General features: G+C 39.9%; 1 protein-coding gene across 1 annotated transcript in view; it reads left to right on the forward strand.

The window, feature by feature from the left end:
- Positions 1-12,500, forward strand: part of chfr (checkpoint with forkhead and ring finger domains, E3 ubiquitin protein ligase) — a 28,752-nt gene extending 16,252 nt beyond the window's left edge. The window contains exons 9-16 of the mRNA XM_080208017.1: positions 1,557-1,675; positions 2,948-3,067; positions 5,955-6,038; positions 6,554-6,624; positions 7,885-7,972; positions 8,734-8,841; positions 10,122-10,194; positions 12,114-12,500. Of these exons, the coding sequence (XP_080064143.1) occupies positions 1,557-1,675; positions 2,948-3,067; positions 5,955-6,038; positions 6,554-6,624; positions 7,885-7,972; positions 8,734-8,841; positions 10,122-10,194; positions 12,114-12,156 (706 nt within the window). The 3' untranslated portion in view covers positions 12,157-12,500. The remainder of the gene's footprint in view (positions 1-1,556; positions 1,676-2,947; positions 3,068-5,954; positions 6,039-6,553; positions 6,625-7,884; positions 7,973-8,733; positions 8,842-10,121; positions 10,195-12,113) is intronic.
- The last annotated feature ends 750 nt before the right edge of the window (positions 12,501-13,250 follow it).

Raw genomic sequence — 13,250 nt, forward strand, 5'->3', positions numbered from 1 at the left:
CCTTTATTGAGCTTTACTGAAAATGTGCAGACAGAAAATGGAGTATCTGCATCTGGCAGAACTTTATTGCCAAGTAGCCAAACATAATACTGGCCACATTCTTGTAATGCTTCAGATGTAGGCTCATGAATATTGACTTCTAACTGCATGTTAATGGTGGATGGAAAGACCTACACACGTTCCCTTGCTGTCCTTTCCTGAAGATGTTAGGTCTTTGCTTGGACAGCTAATGGATGCTGCGATATAACCTGGACCAAAATGTGTAATCTATAAAATACAGAACATTAAGCAACGATCTGATTTAACATTTTAGGATTTAATGCGGAAGATGGAGAAAAACGTGTTTACTGCCATCAGGGGATTTTGGGGACAAGGGCACATAACTTGAAAATTGGAGCCAGCACATTCAGGGGAGAAATTAGAAAACTGTTGTTTAGATAGCGGGATAGAATTATAGAAGACACTCCTTCAAAAAGCAATAGATGTTGGCTCCATTAATTTTAAACCTGAAATCAATAGACTTTTTTCATAGAAAAACAGGTGGATGGATTTAAATAAAGATCAGCCATAATCTCATTGAATTGTGCAACAGGCTGAAGGGGCTGAATGGCCTTCTCCTATTTCAGTGTAAGCACCAACAATAAGTGTTAGCAGATCACTTAATCATGTCAGCACAGTATCCAAATTGATCCTGTTATAGCCCTATGTGTAGACTGTGCACTACGTAATGCATTAGCAACAGTGGGAGAGAGTGTCATTGAATAGCAAAGAGGAATCCAAGATCATTTTTATTTTTATCTTCTCTCCCCTTTCCCAGTCTCCATATCCAGGCTTTTGAAGCTAGTTTTATTGCAGCAATTTTGTGTCTTGGTTGAGGTCCACTAAAAAATCTTAGAATGAGTGGCTCAGCTCCTTAATGAAAATTATTAAGGTACTGAAAACCAGAAGAAGGAACTTGCATTTGTGTAGCACCTTTCATGTCCTGTGTCCCAAAGCTTTAGGATAATTTGTTGTAGTAATGGGTAAAATTTCATTAGGATACGTGAGAGAATTCCCCTGCTTCTCATTTAGTGCCACGGAATCTTTAACTTAAGCCTGAAGGCAGACGAAATGTCGGTTTGATGCCTCCTGTAAAGAATGGCACTTCTGACAAGCAGCACTCCCTCAATACTGCACTGGAGTACGACAACCCATGCTCTGTTCTCAAGGGGGATTAGAACCTTTCTAACTCTGAGGCAAGATTGCTACCAACTGAACCACAGCTGACAGTGTTTGAATAAAATGAGAAAACTGGCACTGCTTCACTGTATTTTGAACATGTGATTGTTCAACTCCGCTTTCTAAAGAGAAAGGTAGTTTGGAACGTGAGAGATACAGAATAGGAAATGGTGATGCAATACAATGGGACCTGATTTCTGGTTGGGGAGTAATAGGGTACGATATAAAAGTTATTCCTTTGCATTCTTTCCTGCTCTTTATCAAGATACACAAGATTGAAATACAATTTTCTGTCTCACCATGGTTGGCTGCATTAAAGATTTTCTGTCTATTTTCAGTCAGCCACATATTGTATGCAGACAGTGTCCTGGATATCGGTCTGAGAGCAATCAGTCTATTTTCTTGCCAGCTATCAGAACAAGTGATGCTCCTTCAACCTCTACCAGTATCCCTGTCGGTAAGTATCCATGTTCCAAAATGAGTAATGTTGCTATTTCATGAGAGTAGGTGCCAGAGATCTAAACAAAAAGGTAAAATCTATAAAGGTGATGTAAAAGGGGAGGTTAAAAACGGATTGTGTTCAGTGAACCAAACTGGCATGAACATTTTGCGATACATAGATGGTAGTTTTGGCTGTGATGACCTATTTTAACCATCCGAGTGTCAACATCCAGGTTTGCAGAGAGGAGGAGGAGATGTTTTAAGGAAAGTGTGATCTCTGTGTGGAGCACGGCATTATGTTCGAGCTTACAAATTTGCAATGTGCGTTGTACAATGCAGAATGAGAAGTTATAGGTTGTTTTCCAAAAAAAAAGTAAAATAAGAAAAGAGTAAGGTGAGCAGAACTGGGTACTAACGTGGTTAGGTGAGCCAATATTTTGAGCCCTCATTTATTTTAAGAACTGTATTTTCAGAGATCTTGAGGATGGACCTGCTGTTTTTCTGGGTAATAATGCATGTTTGACAGCAACACAAGCAATATATCCAAAGTTTTAATTATAACTTTGTTTTTGCAGTGAAAGTTACTCAAGTTATTTAACTTGGTTGTATTACTTCAGATTTTTGAATACTCGTTTGTCTTGCCATTTGTCAGTAGTTGTAAGCTCCTGCCCAATACTGATTTAACCAATGAACTGCAAGTCGCAGCAGGAACTGGCCACGTTGAAATTCAGATCTGGAAAAGTCATGAAAATGACTGCAGCATGAACCCATTTACCCCACTGTGCCTGTGTCTGAGTTAGCTCCTTCCATCCCGTTTCTCAGCATACTTTAAAATGTCACTTCAGTTACATTGAAAATCATTTTGCAGAACACTGTTAGAGCGAGAAAAGTTGGATTCTAAATGACATTTAATAAGCATTCCAAATTGAGTTTACAATCTGATTAAAAATGCTGCTTAATTCATTTGCAACTATAATAATCAACACTCTCCCAGTCTTTTATAGCATTTGTAAATGAACTGTTTTAAATTTGTTTCCCTCAGCATTCTGCTTTTTACCTTGTTTAATTATGAATAGTTTCCGCATAATGTTCACTCATTTGACAGTGTAACAGTGGAAGAAAACTAGACTCTTACTGGTGTTTTAAATTAGATTGTATTCAGCAATGAAAACATAATTTGTGTTTACAGATTTGTTGAAGTTTTCTGATCTCGCTAGTGAATTATTTTGTACAAGTCCTAAACTTGCTAACTGTATCACTGCTGTCTGCTTTTTGATTTTTTTTTAAGCTGTCCAGGACTACACTTGCCCTGCTCGTGGTCCTCACATGATTTGCACTTGCTGTTTTCAGCCGATGCCTGACAGGAGGGCAGAGCGTGAACAGAACCCGACCATTACACCTCAGCAATGTAAGTGGCAGCTTTGCAATGTTTTAAATTTTTGTTAATTCATTACCTGTTTGGCTGTTCTGAAATGGAAATTGAGTTGGGTGCCAGTGAGTGCAATTTCTGACTCCGCTTCCTTGCTAATAGGATGGCTGGTCTTGACCAGGGCCCCAAGATTTGGGCATGAACAAGCGCTCCAGTCTGCATAAAAGTTTAGTTTGATAAAATTTAAAGATATTGTTAGTGCAGTTCAGCTTGGTTAAACCTTTCTCAGCTGATCTGAGAGTGTAGCACATTTTTCTTCATAGAGTCGTAGAGGTTACAGCATGGAAAAAGGCCCTTTGGCCCAACTTGTCCATGCTGCCCTTTATTTTTAAACCCCTAAGCTAATCCCAATTGCCCGCATTTGGCCCATATGCCTCTATGCCCATCGTGTCTGACAAATTTACTTGAGTTCTATGAGGATGTATCTAGGGCGGTGGATAGAGGAGAGCCGGTGGATGTGGTCTTTCTTGATTTTCAGAAGGCGTTTGACAAGGTACCTCACAAGAGGTTATTGCAGAAGGTCAGGGGACATGGAGTTGGGGGTAGGGTGTTAGCGTGGATAGAGGACTGGTTGTCAAATAGGAGGCAGAGAGTGGGGATCAATGGGTGCTATTTGGATTGGCAGTTGGTGACTAGTGGAGTGCCTCAGGGGTCGGTGCTGGGGCCTCAGCTATTTACCATTTATATAGATGATCTGGAGGAGGGAACCGAGTGTATGGTGTCGAAATTTGCTGATGACACCAAGATTGGTGGAAAGGCAAATTGTGCGGAGGGTGTGGAGAGTCTGCAGAAGGATCTAGATAGGCTGGGCGAATGGGCCAGGAACTGGCAAATGGAATTTAATGTTGGCAAGTGCGACGTGGTACACTTTGGTAGGAATAATGGTAGGAAGGATTATTACTTACGTGGAGAAAAACTGCAGCAGGCGACGGTGCAGAGGGACCTCAGGGTCCTTGTGCATGAGTTGCAAAAACCCAGCTTGCAGGTGCAGCAGGTGGTCAGGAAGGCTAATGGGATGCTGGCCTTCATAGCGAGGGGGATTGAATATAAAAGTAGGGAGGTCTTGCTGCGGCTATATAGGGCATTGGTGAGGCCGCAGCTGGAGTACTGTGTGCAGTTTTGGGCGCCGTACTTACGCAAGGATATTTTAGCCTTGGAGGGAGTGCAGAGGAGGTTTACTAGGCTGATGCTGGGGTTGAGCTATGAGGAGAGGCTGAATAAACTAGGCTTGTACTCATTAGAGTTTAAAAGAATGAGGGGAGATCTCATTGAGACGTATAAGATGATGAATGGGATGGATAGGATAGAGGTGGAGAGACTCTTCCCGCTCAGAAAGGACAGTAGGACTAGGGGGCACAGCCTCAAGATAAAGGGCGGGGGGGGGGGGGGGGGGGTTTTAGAACGGAGTTGAGGAAGAACTTCTTCACTCAAAGGGTGGTGAATCTCTGGAATTCTCTGCCCGTTGAAGTGGTGGAGGCTACCTCGCTAAATATTTTTAAGAAGCAGGTTGATGGGTTTTTGATAAGAGAGGGGATTAAGGGTTATGGGGAGAGGGCGGGAATGTGGAACTGAGCCACGACAGATCAGCCATGATCTTATTGAATGGCGGGGCAGGCTCCAAGGGCCAGATGGCCTACTCCTGCTCCTATTTCTTATGTTCTTATGTAAATGCTTTTTAAAAGACAAAACTGTACCCACCTCTGGCAGCTTGTTCCAGACATTCACCTCTTTTTGTGTGAAAAAATTGACCCTCTGGACACTTTTATATCTTACCCCTCTCACCTTAAACCTATGCCCTCTAATTTTAGACTCCCCTACCTTGGGAAAAGATATTGACTATCTCACTGATCTATGCCCCTCATTATTTTATAGACTTCTATAAGATTGTTCAGATGTTATTGTTCAGCCTGATTGCAGCAATCACATGATTAATGGAGACCAATGTGGTTAACATGGACCAACGAAACTGGGAGAAATTCTTGGTTGGATGTTCACTCTGGCAGAACTTAATCATGATAGTAAATGCAAATGGATACAAAAACATTGAATGTCATTTCCAAAGATACTGACACTTGCACCTTTTGGGGTTGAAACAATTATTGCTGATAGTACTGACAGAAGACAAATTGTCTTTCATATCCCCAGTGTCCACAAAATGCTTCATAGCAAATTAATTAATTTTCAAAGTATTCTTTTGGATCTCTTGGAGAATCATAGAACAATGCAGCATGGAGGGAGGCCATTCAACCCATTGTGTCAGAGCCATCCCTTCTAAAGTGATATTCAGTTAACCTGATTTTTTTCCTGTAGCCCTACAAATTTTTATTCGTCAAATATTTTGACAATTTATTTTTAAAATTTATTATTGAATTTGCTTCCACCGCCCTTTCAGGCAGTGCAATCCAGTTCACAATTCACTGTGTAAATACATTTTTCCTCGTCATTTTATTTTGTTAAATACATTTTTTTAGTAACAGTTGTTTAATTTGAAATTCTGTTGCCATGGAACTAATTTTATATCTTTTGCTGTAGGATTAATTTTATACCTTGTTACAACTATTTTACGTCTAATCTGTATTCCATGCAGTTCCCATTTAAACTTTTGAAAACTTTGTGATCTCTAATAATGAGAGAAAAAATTCGGATCAGCCTTTCCACTAAAACCAGAGGTGCAAATCTACATTTAAAATGTTAGTTTGTGCAGAACTTGCTGTGAACTCGTGTGTTCAAAGTAAAAAAATGAGCCTTGCTCCACGTAGCTGTCTTTCAAGCCTAAACAAATACTCTGTTCATCCTTTCATATCATTGTCACCACCTTATTAGATAGATAATGGACAAGTAATTCCGAAATTGTCTTTCCTTCCAGGCACAATTTGTTTACGGACTTTCTGCCACATGTACTGGGGCTGCTCTCGAGTGGGATGCTCTGGCTGCCTGGCGAGATTTTGTGGTAGATATATTTTCCATTATACGTTATTTTGTACTAAAAAGGCCTCCTTCAATGATGAGACAGTAACATGGGTCATTTTATTTAGACTGATCTAGATATAGTCTATTTGGTTCCTGATTGATGGTTTGGCGTAAATGATTTAGCAAATTTCAAAATTCAGTTTTGACTCTGGTAATTTGTCAATTCCTTTTTCCCATTGATTGGAATCTTTGTGTAGTGACTCTGATGGCAGATATCAGTACTGATGAGTGGAACTCTTTCTTCCCCAGTTTCAACTGTTATAGAGGTTTACAATAAGACAAGTATTTGGCCCATTCTATTGTTTCTTTTCCTGGGATGAGATGAAACTAGACTTGCTGTGCCCGTTGTCCTGTATTCTGAGTTAGGTTTTCCGGGACTGATCCAGGGCCAAGTGCTGAGAAGCAAAGCTGATATAAACCTTTTGTTAGGGTTTTTTTATGAATTTTAAATCTGAACTTTTGAGAGTTCTGACTGGATAATAATATTTTTGACAGATGTAAATTTTGGAGAGAAATGTTTGGATGGAATATTAAACAACAATAGCTACGAATCAGACATTCTGAAGGTAAGCTGCCCTTTGTAAACAGACTCCCTTTTTTTTAATGCTTTTGTTTCACTACCTGTCCTTGGTTGTCCTTGGGGTGCATGTTCTTCATGTGACAGTCGGGCAGGTGGACTCGATGTTTCACGTGCCTTTATTGCCAGTGTTGTGGGAGAGGTGTGGAAGAGTGACCTGGAGTGGCTCTGATGTTTCCCATTCAGTTAGGGAGAAGAGTAAGTCTTTGTCACTAGGAATTGAAAATGTGATGTACTACCCACTTCCTGAATTGGAGACTTATTATCCAAAGCATAAAGAAGAAAGATAGATGGATGGTGCTTAACCAAACACCTGAAAGCAGTTCAAAACGATAAGGGAATTAAGGGTTATGGGAAGCAGGCGGGTAAGTGGAACTGATCCACTTCAGGTCAGCCATGATCTTATTGAATGGCGGGGCAGGCTCGAAGGGCTAGATGGCCTATTCCTGCCCCTATTTCTTATGTTATGTTCTAAAAGGCAGTCGTTGTTTGTAACTAAACACAGCAGCGTTTTGTCCAGAGTATGGTCCTCCAAACAGTGATGAGATCATCAGCCAGGTAATCTGTTCTTGGTGTGGGTCAAGAAAAGGATGTTAGCCAAGACACTGGGGGAGTGTCTGTCTATTCCAGTAGGATTACATGATCCTTCAGTCGGATTTGAACCCATTAGATTTGAGAGGTTAAGTCTGACACCAAATGGGCCAAGCTGTGAGTTCAGTTCGCAGAAAGTTGGCAGTTTGGTTAGTCAGTGTGCCTTACATTTAGCCAATGTGCCTTAGGTTTTCTCCTGAGATGACATACTTATCCTGACTGAGGCAGGTTGCCTACTCCCAAGCCTCCTATTCTGCTCTATATCTGTGCTCCCTCAGTTGTTTAAAACTGCACAACTCCTTTTGTGGGCTGCATAAATGATCCTGCCTTTTTTCAAAATGCGAATATCCTTCCTTTATCCTTCCTTTCAAGAATTAGATTCACTTCCAGTTAGTGTAGAAAAGTTGTGGCATAATTGCAACAGATTGTGATAATCTAATGAGAGTTACTTGACATCTTTTAACCCCCATTATCAAAACAGAGCTTCATTTCTTTTTAGAGAATTGTTCTCTGTCTCCTGCTCTGTGCTGAACCAATGAAAGGTTAAACTTGACACTTCAGGAGCAGAATAAGTTTGGAACTGGATAGCAGACATGCCTTTGCATGTATTGATACTTGATTTAACCATAATCTCATATGCCTTGGCATTACCTTTCAGAACTACCTTGCATCTAGAGGCCTTACTTGGAAAGAGATGTTGCAAGAAAGTCTATTGGCCCTTCAGAGAGGGAAGTTTGCTCTTGCAGGTATATCTAACTGGAACATACACTTGCAATTAAAATGTTGATGAGCATAGTAATAAAACGTTAAAAATATTAGTAAAAACTGTTTAATGAAGGTCTTGCATTTCTGTAGCAACTTTCATGGCCGCAGCAAATTCTAAAAAGCTTTGCAGCCAATGAAGCCAGTGATATTAACCTCAGTAAATTAGAGTGCTATTGTAATAAAGATATTAATGTCGTTGCAAATGTTTTGAAGTACCTGAAGTTGTAGTGTAGAAAATGTGGTAGCCAGTTTGCACACAGCATGATCCCACAAACAGGAATGGGATAGCAACAAGATAAGCTGTTTTAATGATGATGTTTGAGGGATAGATATTGTGCCGGGTACCAAGAAGATCTTCATTGCCCTTTGAAATAGTGTCAGGGGATCTTCTGCTTCCACCTGACAGGGCAGACAGGACCTCAGTTTAACATCTCATCTGAAAAAATGTACATTATACCGGAGTGGTAGCCTTGATTTTTGTGTTTAAGTTTCAAGAGTAGAACTAATGAGATCCTACAGCATTATTACCTCAGTAAATTGTAGTGACTACATGAGAGCTTTCAGTTGGAGAGAAAAGTGCTGTTAGCTAGTGTTCGATTTCTTTTAAATTTGACATTTTTGCACTGTTTAATAAATGAGAATGGAATGAGAAATTAGAAGCTTATCTTGTAAACTGAAGACAATAGGGCCTTTAATTCCATCGACGAGCACTATCTGCATTTTTTTTATCTTTTAAAAACAGATTATCATATTACAACAAATGTTGTCCTTTGTTACTGTTGTGGACTACACAGTTTCCGTGAGCTGGCTTATCAGTACAGGCAGAATATTCCTGCTGCAGAACTTCCAGGTTAGTTCCATTTAATGACTTGTCAGTTTGTAAGGAAGCTGTAATCTGCATTTATGCTGTTCCTAGGTGTGTCTTCAGGATGCCTCAAAGTACCTGCGGGCCATTTGAAATCTTAAAAGTTCAGCCACTATTATTTGAACAAAGTTTTAAGGAAGATAAATATAGTTACAATGTTAACATTGAGGAAAGCCATCAATAAATGTACAGGTATCTTCCTAAACAGCTTTGATTGTGGCAAATTCAACAAATTAATACATTGCTTTAAATTAAATTTATTTTTCAAATTTTCTTAGGAAATATATTATTTGTTGCATAAATCCTCAGGAATTTTAAGGATATCAACTGGAAATTTGTTTTCAAAAGAAGTCTGGTTTCTCAACAGCCACTTGCTGATTCAGGGCAATGCCTTGACCAATCAGGGTTAACTGTCTGGTTTAAGTAGCAAACACAGCTTGGCAGTTTTGTCGGTCACTATCAACTGGTACGTTTTTGATGGCAACACCTCTACCAATCAGAGTCTACTTGTCAACCAATCAACATTAAATTCTCGTGAATTGTTGTCTTTCCCTTGAACGCAAAACAAAAAGCTTCATATCTCATTTCCACAATATTCAAGTATATATTTCTAAATTAGACATGGTTTGATTTGAATTAATATTGTCGCATGTATTACTATACAGTGAAAAGTATTGTTTCTTATACACTATACAGACAAAGCATAAGGTATGCTGGGCACAGCTTGAAAGAAGTTGTCTCACTCTGGCACCATCTCCTTTACTGCATTTGAGTTGAGTGTATTATAATTTAGTATGTGCACTGATGGGTGTATATTCAAAAGAACACTCATTTGTATACTGATTTATACACTCAAAATAAGGGAGAGTAGATTTAGGACTGAGTTGAGGAGGAACTTCTTCAACCAAAGGTTTGTGAATCTGTGGAATTCCTGCCTAGTGAAACAGTTGAGGCTACCTCATTTAAGGTAGAGATTGATAGATTTTTGAACAGTAAAGGAATTAAAGGATATGGTGAGTGGGCGGATAACTGGAGCTGAGTCCACGAAAAGATCAGCCATGATCTTATTGAAATGCGGAGCAGGCTCGAGGGGCCAGATGCTACTCCAGCTCCTAGTTTATATGTTCTTTTCAGCAGGAAAGCTACATAGGCCTATTTCTCATGTTTTACCCTGTGCAATGAAAAGAGCTATTGAGGTCTTTCAAAATAATCTTGTCTATTCTTTTAGCAATTTTAGTTTAAATTACAACTGCTTGATCTTGTAGAGTCTGTAACTACACGTCCAAATTGCTACTGGGGTCGAAACTGTCGCACGCAGGTTAAAGCACATCATGCCATGTAAGTACCAAATACATTAATTATTTATTTTCTTGCTTGACCATTTGCCTGTCACTTTACAGCTGGTCTCAAGCCTGGTTAGAACTTCATGAAATCTACCATGGCCACTTAATCTATAATAATGCACAAGTTTGTCTGCATTTTTGATTGAGCAGTGTTTTAATTTGGTGGGTGGAGCCTGGAGCACCCAGTTGACTTACTGACTCTCTGCTCTTGCAATTCCATGGCTAAATGACTGGGTTCTGGTTGTCTCTACCTCCTGCTTTTGCTTATTGGCCCTTGGACCCTGCTCCTACATGACCTCACTTATTGATGCCTAGCCCTTGCTGTTCCATGTTCTCCGGCTTTGATTGTGGGCTCTATGATGATAGAGGAATGGGGACAATATGGGGTTGAGGAGTGATGGAGACAGCCTCAGGGACAAAAGGTGGCTGCATATGTTGGAAAGCATGGGACTGTGTGTGGGAGGATAGGCTGAAGGGGCTGATACAAGAGGAGGAGAGGGTTGGGGAGGAAGGGGGGAATGGAATGCCTCTGAGCAAGTAAAGGGAGAGTGAGGTGGCAGTGGGAATGAAGGGCACGACATGGGGGAGGGCATAGGACAGGAGGGATGGGTGACGACATGGGAAGAGAGACTGCATGAAATGTAGGGAGACGGGATCAGCAAATGCAGATGTGGAAATGACTTGATGTGGATAGATGAGCTATTCTGAGCAATGAGAGGTGTGAAGTGGAGGGTGGTATGAAAAGAGATGGCATGAGAAAGATGAAATTCCACATAGGGATTTGAAGTACTGTAGCAATAAAGATGCTAATTTCACTGCAAGTGCTTTGTGGGTTTCTGTTTGAATAACAAAATTTACAAAGTGAATGCCCAATGGCATTGCTTATAGTCAGTCAGAGGATGTATTATTACAAAAAGGTGATGCCACATTCCAGTAAGTATGTTATGTAATAAAAATAGTCTTTACCTTGATACCATTTGCCTAATAAACATAAAGGAAAACTATTTGTAACTATGGAGAAGCTGTGTTTTATGGCCTGACAATGTAGGGCTGCAGAGTTTAACAAAACCAGAGCAGACATCTGCTCAAATATTGGTTTGCTGTGAAGAACAATCTGAAATGAGCTATTGCTCCGGATGTTTGCTCATAAAATAAATTTCAGACAGCAACAAATGCTATTGCTCAATCTGAGACTAATCTGAAAAATAGAGTTAATTGGCTTCCCTAATGCATCAAATTCACATCTGATTATAAATTCTCAACTTCTCCATTTGGAAGCCAAGAGTTTTTGTTAATAGATTATTCAGTTGTAATCCACTGTTCCATGTTTTAATGCTGTGTTTCCCCAATTCTGGCTTCTTATTCACCTCAAGTATTCTTCAACCCACCGTTGATGTTGTGCCTTCAGGTGCCTAGACCCTAAGATCTGGAATCCCCTTCCTAAGTATATCCTCTTCTCTCCTTTCCTTCAAGACATTCCTCAAAACTTGCCTCTTCTACTAAGCTTTCAATTGCAAGTCCTGATGTCGTCTTTTGTGACTCAATGTTGATGAAGCACCTTAGGATATTTTGCAACTCTAAAGATGCTCTAAATGTGGTTACTTGCAACCAACAAATACACTCATTGTATGAAACAGCCAAGTTGCACATGATGGGTGGGATTTTCCGGTCATGATCGCCCCGAAACTAGAAAATGCCGCATGAGGTCAACGGGCCTTTCTAGGATCTGCCCCTTGCCCACTATGATTCCTGTGGCAGGCAGACCAGAAAAATTCACCCTGATGCATACATATGGATTGTTTCTTGTAATATAAACTGGAATTAATTTTGATTGGGAAAATAGGTTGCTTTGAAATGAGTCAAATTAAAGAACTTTTGCCACTTTTCAAAAACCTTTTGTCTTTTTCCTTCCAGGAAATTCAACCACATCTGTGAACAAACACGCTTCAAGAACTGAGGTTTCTTGACATCAGAGCCATGCAGTCCCTGGAGATAAAGATGGACTGCATTCGAACATCAAGAGTTGTCTTTAGGAATCTTTTTTATACAATCAACCTGTGAGGCTGTGGGCCATTGTAAAATTTATTATGCCTAAAAGATGAGAGCAAGATCAGTCGACTGGCAGGGAGTACATCCATTTTTCTGTCATGTGGTAGGAATCTTGTGCTTTGACATTTATTAAAAAAATGTTCTATATTAAAAAAAGTGCGCAGTTTCAGAGCAAAGCCTGCAAATGTTTGCTCTGCTGTATACTACTGTAATATCACATTTTCCACATAAAATTGATTATTCTTGATGTTCTTTTACTGCTGTGCAGTCAATATAGGAGTATATTTTTTATTTAAGCTTGAAACAACTGGAGCTGAAACATTTTTTAGAAATGTTACTTTTATTGGACCATTGTCGAGGGCAACCCAATGACTTGAGCATAGCAAAAAAACACAAGTAAAATTTCCTGCTTTCTGAAGCATTCCCCACTGAGATGACCTCTGACAGTATTTGAACAGTATCTTTTATAGAAACTAAGCATAAGTTTAAATTGCAGTGGGTTGCATTTTAAGTGAAAGCTTCCCGTAAATCTGTATTCAGGGCTTGCCTTTGTTTGACTTCATACTTCCTCCTAATACAAACATCATTTGGCTTCAGAAAGAAACAGATTGTTCTGATTATTTGGAATGATTTTCTTCAGGGTTTTCTCCAAAGCTTGGAGGTCTTCCTCAGATTTTCTTTACCCTCTTGAGGTTCCTTACCTGAGCTACGGTTCTTTGGATGTTGGACACACTAGACTATCTTGATTGAGGGACCTTCCTACGTTTAAGGAGTCGTATTAGTGAACGTCAGTAGGTTATTTGACAGTGGGAGCATTGTGGATAACCCTGAACCGTTCCTTGTCCAATGTCAGTTATTAAGCCCCAAGCAGTTGTGGGAACCCTGACTGACTTTTATTCTTCTTATTTAACACCATGACATGAGAACACTTAAGAATAGGAGGTCATTCAGCCATCAAGTCTGTTCTAATATTCACTGAGATCGTGGCCAATAACCAGCCTT

The sequence above is a fragment of the Carcharhinus amblyrhynchos genome, chromosome 20, assembly GCF_965287045.1.
Source record: "Carcharhinus amblyrhynchos chromosome 20, sCarAmb.v2.hapA, whole genome shotgun sequence".
Taxonomy (NCBI): Eukaryota; Metazoa; Chordata; class Chondrichthyes; order Carcharhiniformes; family Carcharhinidae; genus Carcharhinus; species Carcharhinus amblyrhynchos.